General features: G+C 38.5%; 1 protein-coding gene across 4 annotated transcripts in view; it reads left to right on the forward strand.

Annotated features, from left to right (window-relative positions):
* LOC126473954 (protein pigeon) overlaps positions 1 to 4,627 on the forward strand; it is a 500,491-nt gene extending 495,864 nt beyond the window's left edge. For all 4 annotated transcript variants that reach the window (XM_050101320.1, XM_050101319.1, XM_050101322.1 and 1 more), the window contains one exon: positions 1,728 to 4,627. In XM_050101320.1, the coding sequence (XP_049957277.1) occupies positions 1,728 to 1,798 (71 nt within the window). In that variant the 3' untranslated portion in view covers positions 1,799 to 4,627. The remainder of the gene's footprint in view (positions 1 to 1,727) is intronic.
* Positions 4,628 to 9,714: the final 5,087 nt, after the last annotated feature.

Here is a 9,714-nt window from a genome sequence, read left to right on the forward strand (position 1 = left end):
GGACCATATTTAAGCTACTGTGGGGAGTGACGGTAACAGGGACGTCACCCAGCTTATCACACAAGAGCAACACTCGTGACTGGCTGGGCTGGGGAGGACGTCTTGAGGAGGATGGACCCATTCCTCATTTTAGACAAACCCGCCACTTCCCCAAACTTATCCTCCAGGTGTTCCACAAAAAACAGAGGCTTTGTCATAAGAAAGGAGTCACCATCAGTCCTGCTGCAGACAAGGTATTGTGGGACGTAAGGCTCCCGCTTGGCACTAGATCTGCGTTCCTCCCACGGCGTAGCCAACGAGGGGAACGACTGACGGTCATATTGCGCAGCATCAAAGTCAACTCTGCCTCACTTAGAGACGCTGGTGGCCGTGCGACCACCAGCTTGGTGTGATTTATTGCGCTTCATTGCGCCACATCCGCCCAGATGCCACCTACTCCGAATGAGGGCTCTCCCCAAGGGCGCCACCCAGCCAAAGCAACGGGTACCTGGCCGGTATCCCTTTGCCCGGAGTCCCTGTGCCCCAGACAAGATGGGCACATACTCCTTGGCATGCATGGGGAGGAAACAGCTCTGGCATCTGTAGTGCGATCCCTGCGTGGTCAGGGGGCTACCACCAAGAGGGTACATGACGACCCCACCACAACGGACTGGCTACCGTGCTGGATTTTAGGTGTTGAAAGGGTCCACAGTTGTCGTGGGCGCTAAGAAGGGGATTGCGCACAAGACGAGAAGGAGGCAACCCAGAAGACGTTGGGTGTAAATCCCGCCACACGACAATAGGTAGCATGCAAGATGGTGATGGATGATGGACCAACAGAAAAACACCACATAAGGCGTCCTTGCCCAAATGGCACGCACTAACAATGGAAATTTGGAAAAATGGAGGTCAAACCCAAGAGGGGACCATCACAGAAGACCGAAAAGTTTGAGACTCCTTATAGTCGCCTCTTACGACAGGCAGGAATACCGCGGGCCTATTCTGCCCCCGAACCTGCAGGGGGTTGTGAAATATGTGCACGTGGGAAAAGCCATCAGTAAAAAGCTAGAAAACAATTAATAAGGAAATATAGTAAAACTATTTAGGAGTACAGGAGACCACTCACTAAATATTAGAAGCATTGATTTGTCAACAGGCACACAAAATAGAATGACATAGAATACACACACACACACCATGCACAAAATGTAGGTGCATGCGTGGGTAGTGGGAGGGGGGAGAGGGGGAGGGGGGGGGGACTGGATGGGTAGGTTCACTTGCTTATATTTGTCCTCTAGCTTGTTGTGTGCATGTCAATGACATATCGCTTCTGCTATCCGATGAGTCATATCCTTTACTGCGAAAAAGTTTTTTTTACAGTAAATAAATAAAATTTTGATGAATGGTGACATAGTTTTCAAGAATTCTGAAATATTAGTATTTAAGTTATTTTCCTATACAGTATTTGCATACATTAATATGATACTTACATGTATTGTTATGAACTGTACATCAGTAATGAAAACATGATTATTGCCTAATAATGTTTCTTGACTTTCAGATATGACAATGAAAGCCTGCCTGCCTGCCTGCCTGCCTGTGTGTGTGTGTGTGTGTGTGTGTGTGTGTCAGAGAGAGATAGAGTGCAAGCTTATACCTGTGATCTAATTGTCTTATGACTGAGCACTGAATCATCATTATCACTCCTTATAGCAGTAAATCTTTAATGTCAACAATCTTTGTTTCAGCCAATCTGAATGAACTTGATTTTGGACTCCTTGTTGAAGCAACTGTAACATCGACAGAAGACTTTCTGTAGTCATTCAGTCTTCAGTCTTGCCTCAGTGGAAAACCATATTAACTGTGGAAAAGCCTAAACGGTACACATACTTACAAAGTGGATTCCCATTCACTTTGAAGATGAAAGTACAAAGAAGCAATGCAAAACTCTAACTGCCATGGTCATCTCTTCCACTTAGAAATTTAATATGCTTATCAAAAATTGTGTAGGTGATACTATAGCCAAAAAGAATATTACATGATGTTTGTCTTTGGTAAAAGTTGTGTGTAATTTAAAACCAAAATAGACTCATTTTGTTTTGTGCTATTTATTGTTTGTGAGATCACAAACATAGTAGGTAATAATATGTCCTTCATATAGTTATTGCTCACACCAAAGATATGGTAAAATATTTACTTGTCAAAGAATAGTGTGTATGATAATAGTGTATATAAATACTGGACATAGTCTGACTATAAGGTCTGTTAACATTTATTGTAAGAGTGGTCATTTTGTACTTGATATAGGCTATGTGGAGCTTCCAGGTTACATGTATTTTTTCATGTGCTTTTACAGTATAATTAGCACCATGCCACCAACTCTCTGCTGACTGTACTGATATTATTTTCTATCTTGCAACAATCCTTTTTTATGTATGATAATCTCTACACTCCACTCATTGCCTGCTGTTACCCTGTGAAGTTAAAGCATTTACCACATTCACTGCTTCTTTGTATAAGCTCAGCAATGGCTTTGTAAGCCAGAACTAGCTGTGTTTCACAGAAGTAGTCTAATAAATACAATGTGAGTGTAAAAATGTTGCCAACAAGTGGAATTATTAAAGCAACACAGATTTCATTAACTGACTTTAAAATATGCATTTTTATGAGGTTTTGTCACCATTTAAATATATTGTTTTTGCAGTTTATTTTATTAGAATGTTGAATTCTTGTTCCATATCACTGCCACCGCTGCCCCCTCTCAGTTTTGCTAATATTGTAACTGTCGGTTTCCAGCATGTATAATATTCACTGTGCTGCTGTTGAAGTGAAAATGATAAATATCTATACTCAAATTTGTGTGGCAGGCAGTCAGTGATGTAAAAGTTTCAGCATCAATTTTATTTTAAGGCCACTGCATGATGCTCTTATGGGCCTGTGCACTTCTCATTTTCTTCTTATTAAGTGATACCAATGTCTGCAGATGAGAAGACCAGAAGAGATTGCCTCTAGTTGTGGTAGCAAACTATTACTATGCTGTCTGCTCAAGAGGATTTGTGTTACTTTGGTATTTGTGGAAATGATAGTTGATAATGGACACTTTGTAGAAATGATGCTTGATAATGAACGCAGTAACAGGAAACAACTTTTATTGGAACTGAGTTTTCAGACAATGGATAAAATAACGAGGATGGAGTAAGTGAACAACAGTATTGCTATTTCGTTTTGGACACAGCGCATTCTTTCTTCCTCAACCTCCCTGTACCCATCTGAATGAGGCTGTATGTTGACACAGCATTTCAAAAGAGTAAGCAAGGATCAAAGGGTACAGTTTACTTGGTGGACATAGTAGAGTCAGGAGAAATGAGAAAATAGGAAGGTTTGACAATTATGATGCTGAAAATGAGAGAGAGAGAGAGAGAGAGAGAGAGAGAGAGAGAGAGAGAGAGAAGGAGCAATTTAGAGACAAATTATAGGATGAAATAAGGAAAAGCAGTATAGAGAGGAAGGAAGTGAGGGCTGTTTATGTGTGTTGCTTCTGTAAGGGGACAACAAAACTGCTTTCATATAGCAGCAACTACCACAACCAGCAATTTAACTGCTTAAGACTCTTCCATGAGTGCTGCAGTTGACTTATTTTCCACTTCTTTCCTGTTCTTTGTACTGCACCAGCACAGTAAGTTTTTTATCACATAGTTAACTATACCAACATAATGCTTTTGTATGGCTCCTACTAATGTGTAAACTTTTCATTAATCTCATTCTTCGCCAGCACATATTTCTATCCCCAATATGTATTTTGATAAAATAATATTTAAAAGCTACATTTATATGCTGATTGTGGTGCAGTCAGCCAGCTGATAGCTGCCCGAATCAGCCAACCAATAATAATAGTTATCTAATTATTTTGTAAGAACAAACTAGAAATTTTGCTATTGAATTGATTTCATTTTAATTACAGAAGGTTTCCTACCTTCCTAGTCAACATTACTAGATGCCGTACATCAGTATTTCTGAAAATTACAATGTAATGATGTAATTGCTTCATCAGCTTTGAATGGTTATACACTGTCATGTTTAGGTTTTCTTTAAACTGTAATATATGAGAATTGCCATGTACAGTAATATTGATTAATAGAAGTGAAGATAGTTGAAACTGGTTTTCTTAATGGAGGGACATGGTAATATACTCAATGTTCTCCTAGAAAGCATAAAATGTTTGGAGCTTTCGAACATGTTTCATAAGGATGTAAGAGAAAGGTTGAGAAATATGTGTGAAAGATGAAACAGAGTAGTTGGAGCTATGGAGAAAAGAGTGAAAAAAGTCCTATAGTGAAATGGAAAGAGAACTCAAACAATCTAAGACAACAGGTGGGTCTTCAGATTTCAGTCCTCTAGCACAGACATCATTTTAAACAATTTTTACTTGTCAAGACTTTTATGTATTGTTTCATTCTGGATAATTATAGTATGTTATGCACATTCCAGTAAATTACGATCATCTTTCCTTTTCCTTTATTTTATCCAGTTTTAAACAGCACAAAGTAGTACTTATATTTTGCTTATATGTTTATTTTTTAAATGTAATGTTTAACTCTATTTATGTGATACTAGTCAGGAAAGTCAATAAAATTATTATGTTACGTTATGCAATAAGGAGTTCTTCTTGTACAAAAACAGATATAAAGTAATGCTAGACCTTTTTCACGTATACATCACTACTCAGCAATTCACATCCAGGTATTTGGCAGAGGGTTCACAGAACCACTTTAAGTTTATTTCTCGGCCATTCCAATCTTGAATAACACACGGGAAAAGTGAACACCTATACCTTACCATGTGAGCTCTAATTTCCCTCATTTTATTACCTGGTGATTTTTTTTATGTAGGTAGGAGTCAACAAAATATTATCACATTTGAAGGAGAAAGTTGGTGATTAAAATTTTGTGAAAAGCTTGCTGCAGCGACAGACATCTTTTTTTAATGATTGCTGCCCCTACTCATGTATCATATCTGTGAAACACACACTCCTTTATTTTGCAATAATACAAAAACAAGCTGCCCTTCTCTGAACTTTTTCAATGTCCTCTGTTTATCCTGTCTGGTAAGCATTCCTTATCACATGTCTTGGTACTTTTTGCCGAGGATACAAGTATAGCTATCACACCCAACAGACAAGAATTAACTGGTGAAATTGTTAACAATGTTTTTCAAAAAATCATTAAGTGGTTCTCTGCAAATGGGCTCTCATTAAACTTTGACAAAACACAGTACATACAGTTCCACACAGTAAATGGAATGACACCATTGATAAATATAGACTTCGATCAGAAATCGGTAGCTAAGGTAGAATATTCAAAATTTCTAGGTGTATGCATTGATGAGGGGTTGAACTGGAAAAAACACACTGAGGATCTGCTGAAACGTTTTAGTTCAGCTACTTATGCTATTATGGTCATTGCAAATTTTGGTGATATAAATCTGAGTAAATTAGCTTACCATGCCTATTTTCATTCTCTGCTTTCCTATGGCATCATATTCTGGGGTAACTTATCATTGAGTAAAAGAGTGTTCATTGCACAAAAGCGTGTAATCAGAATAATTGCTGGAGCTCATCCAAGATTATCCTGCAGACTCTTATTTAAAGAGCTAGAGATCTTCACTGTAGCCTCACAATATATATATTCACTTATGAAATTTGTTATTAACAATCCGAACAGATTCAAAAGTAATAGCAGTGTACATGGCTACAACACTAGGAGAAAGGATGATCTTCACTACTCAAGGCGAAATCTAACTTTGCCTCAGAAGGGGGTAAATTATGCTGCCATGAAAGTCTTTGGTCACTTACCTAATAGCATCAAAAGGCTGACAGATAGCCATATAGCATTTAAAAGGAAATTAAAAAGATTTCTTAATGGCAACTCCTTCTGCTCATTAGATGAATTTTTGGATATAATAAGTGGGTAATTTCCCCAACCCCCACAAAAAAAAAAAAAAAAAAAAAAAAAAAAAAAAAAAAAATCAAGTGTCATGTAATATTTTGTGTAATGTAATATCTTGTATAGACACCTTTTATTAACCTGACACATTCCACATCATTACAAAGTGTCGTATTCATGATCCATTGGAACAAGTACTAATCTAATCTAATCTAATCTAATCTCTTGCACAGCCAGTCTCTTTAGTAGATTTGTTGCATCTTCAGGTGTTCTGTGAATGAAATGCAGTCCTTGGTTCTTAGCTGAATTGGCAACCTTCAGCTTTTTGCTATTTGTCATGTAACTGAGATTTAACAGATAATTTTTAGTACCCACACTTTCTATTGTTCAGGGTCAACTGCTACTTTTCACATCATGCAGATATTTTGTGTAAACCATTTTGTAATTTTTATTGATCTTCTGATGACTTTATTAGACAGTAAATTACAGTACCATCTGCAAATACTCTATGAGGGCTATTCACATTGTCTCCCAAATTGTTTATGTGGATTAGAAACAGTAAAAGTCCATAACATTTCCTTGGGGAATGCCAGATATATTATGAACTGTGTCCTTTCTGACAGGAAATCACAAATCCTATGACACAGTTGTGACACAGGCACACAATTTTATTAGATTGCTGCCTGTGAGGAATGGCGTCAAAAGTGTTCCGGTAATCTAAAAATATGAAAACAACTGGAGGTCCCCTGTCAATAGCACTCACTACTCTGTGTGGAAAAAAGCCCAGTTGTGTTTCATTAGAATTGTTTATTTAGAATCCACATTAAAAGAGCATTTTCTTCCAGGTATTTCATAACATTCAAACACAAAACATGTTCCAAAATCTTACTGCAGTTGATTCAGTGATATGGGTTTATGATTCTATTTCCTTTCTTATTTATTCATGAGACCTGTGCAGCTTACCAGTCCTTAGGTATGGATCATCCGTTTAGCGAGCAGTTGATTGTTAAATGTGGACATATTACATCAGCATACTCTGAAGTGAATCTAATTGGTAAACAACCTGGGCCAGAAGATACCTTTATTAAGTAACTTAAATTGGTTTGCTACTCTGAGGTACCTATACTTCTTTTTAAAAAACAGGAACTTAGGACCCAGAGCAAAAAGGTCACAGCAAAATTTGCCCAATTTGTAGTACTGATTCTCAATTAACTGAAGCTAATCACTGAAATGAAACTACAATGAAGTAAGAAAAGTATCAAATTCCAGCAGATATCCACACAAACAAACTAATGAAGCAGAAGTTTTGGATCTAGTAGGACATTCCATCTAGTTTGATTTTAGAAATAAACAATGTTTACTGATTGCAATCACTGTAGAAATACATAACAAGCAAACCTCATCACAAATACTCCTCTGGGCAGCCTCATAAGTAGATTTCACATGAGCATGAACACAAAGATTCAGTATTGGCAACACATAATGTCCAGTCACAGAACATACAGTTCAACACAAGGCTAGACCTGGGTGCCTGATTCAGTACATAGACAATTTGGACTCATCCCAACTTTATCAGTACCTCGAACTTGGTCTTCAACATTTAGTTTATTTCTGTAGTCCAATAAGCTCTGTAACTTTTACATTACAAATAATGTGTGACTTTGGAGATAAAAATGTCAAAGAAGTTCTTTTGCTATTCCTGTTGTTTTTGTTAACTTGTTTTATGGCATAATATTCAGGGGCAACTCACCATCAATGAAAAATCATTTCTTGCATAGAAGCATGTAATAAATACAGTGCACATTTCCACTCTAGAACAGACACTCATAATATTTACTACTTCATGAGCTTTGTTGTTAACAATCAATCACAATTCAAAAACAAATCGCTTTCATGTGTATAATACTAGAAAGAGAAATTATTTCTTTTAAAATTATCCATCTCCTCCTTTCTGCCTGTTATATTTGTCCAGTCATTGTCCTACTGAGTCATATTCATTTGTCCATATATTTACCTTTTCAACTTTCTTTTGTTTCCTGGGGCGAGCGGTTCTAGGTGCTTCAGTCCAGAACCGTGCGACTGCTACAGTCGCAGGTTCAAATGCTGCCTTCGACATGGATGTGTGTGATGTCCTTAGGTTAATTAGGTTTAAGTAGTTCTAAGTTCTAGGGGACTGATGACCTCCAATGTTAAGTCCCATAGTGCTCAGAGCCGTTTGAACCTTTTTTTTGTTTTTGTTTCCTGTTGGTTCTTATATTTTCTCCTTTGACTTCTTTCCTATTGTTCACTCCTAATTCTGTTTCCTCTGTGGCTGCTCATCTTTGTCTGTTGGGGTCATAGTTCATCTGTCCTTTTCTTATCGACGGTTTTAGACTGCACTGTCTACCTCTTCTCACCTCTCATATCTTTAAAATTTCCTGTTGTTGGCATTTCATTAATTATTGCCCTCTCACTAGAGATTGGCAAAACCGTTATTTTCAGAGATTAGATCAGAACTGCTCACTCACTGGAATGAGCTCTTTTTCACAACCCAACACTCATCATTCACTCCCACAAATAAATAAACCTGACTTGTAAATGTACACCCGAAGATGTGATTCGAAATCTTGAAATCGGTCATCTTCCTGTAAAAGTTCATAGACAGCTGAAAGCCATTTATTTCAGAAACATAAATAATAGGTAGACATCTTGCCTTTTTAATTCATGTCATTGTACCAGTATTTTTATCTGATTAGTCCGAAATAAAACAACCCTTTTGTTTTACATTCCTGTTTTGAAAGTTCCGTAATTACAATGGTATGTGGCACTGATTCACGGATCGATAGACCAAAACATCACACGTGTATTATGTCTTCGACTTGATTGTTTTTGTATACTTCCGGGACCTAAGTTCCCGCCTAGTCTTCAACCTGTATGTTTGTTGTGTAATAAAAGTATTGATGATTAGAAGAGAGAATCGTGGTCATTAACTTACCACCTTGATATCTCCTTCAGCGGTGACTCCGAAGTTTGAATAATCTGTCAAACCGAGTACAAAGTGACTATCACGCCAGCTTCCGCGTGGACCTTTGTCCGCTTCACAATGGCCTTCTACAACACGCCGCTGCCGCCTGGTTTTCGCCAGCAACAACAACTAAATTCAAGCACGCCAACTGTAGTCGGTGCCCGACGTGAATTTCCGCAGTCCTATAGCCTCGAGAACCCAGGCACCTCGTCAGGTGCAGTAGTTTTGAACATGACGCCAGAGATCTCCGACTCTGACTATGTTAGCTCTGAAGTGCTTCAATTTTCACCGAACAGCAGTACAAGAAACCACTACACACTGATACCGAACTTTAATGCAAGTACTGTAAATAGTGTGGAGCATAGTTTTCATAATTTGCCACAACAGGATGCCTTTTTGAATGTGCAAGCTCCACGTGTGTATCACTCCACGCCGGTTGCACACTACGTGAATGACATTCGCCAGTCTGTTACTCCGAGTGTTCATCAGTGCAGTAATTTGAGTGCGTCAGGTTCCACCAAGCTCATCAGTGACTCTGTGATGGACAATTTCGCTGCAGATGTGGAGGACCAATTGCATAATAACCTGTTGAGCAACCGCCGTGACCACTTTGACCTTCCGCCGCAACAACCGGTCCCGCTTCGCTCCACGCCGGGCTTCCTGCTAACAGATTTCACTTCCCCTCCAGCTACTATGACACTGGTTCAACCTGGCTGAGCAAACTTTCAGTGTCTGTGCACTTGATGACAACGCCCGTTTCACATGCCTCATGAACCACCTCCACGACTT

Source organism: Schistocerca serialis, chromosome 4 (assembly GCF_023864345.2).
Source record: "Schistocerca serialis cubense isolate TAMUIC-IGC-003099 chromosome 4, iqSchSeri2.2, whole genome shotgun sequence".
Taxonomy (NCBI): domain Eukaryota; kingdom Metazoa; phylum Arthropoda; class Insecta; order Orthoptera; family Acrididae; genus Schistocerca; species Schistocerca serialis.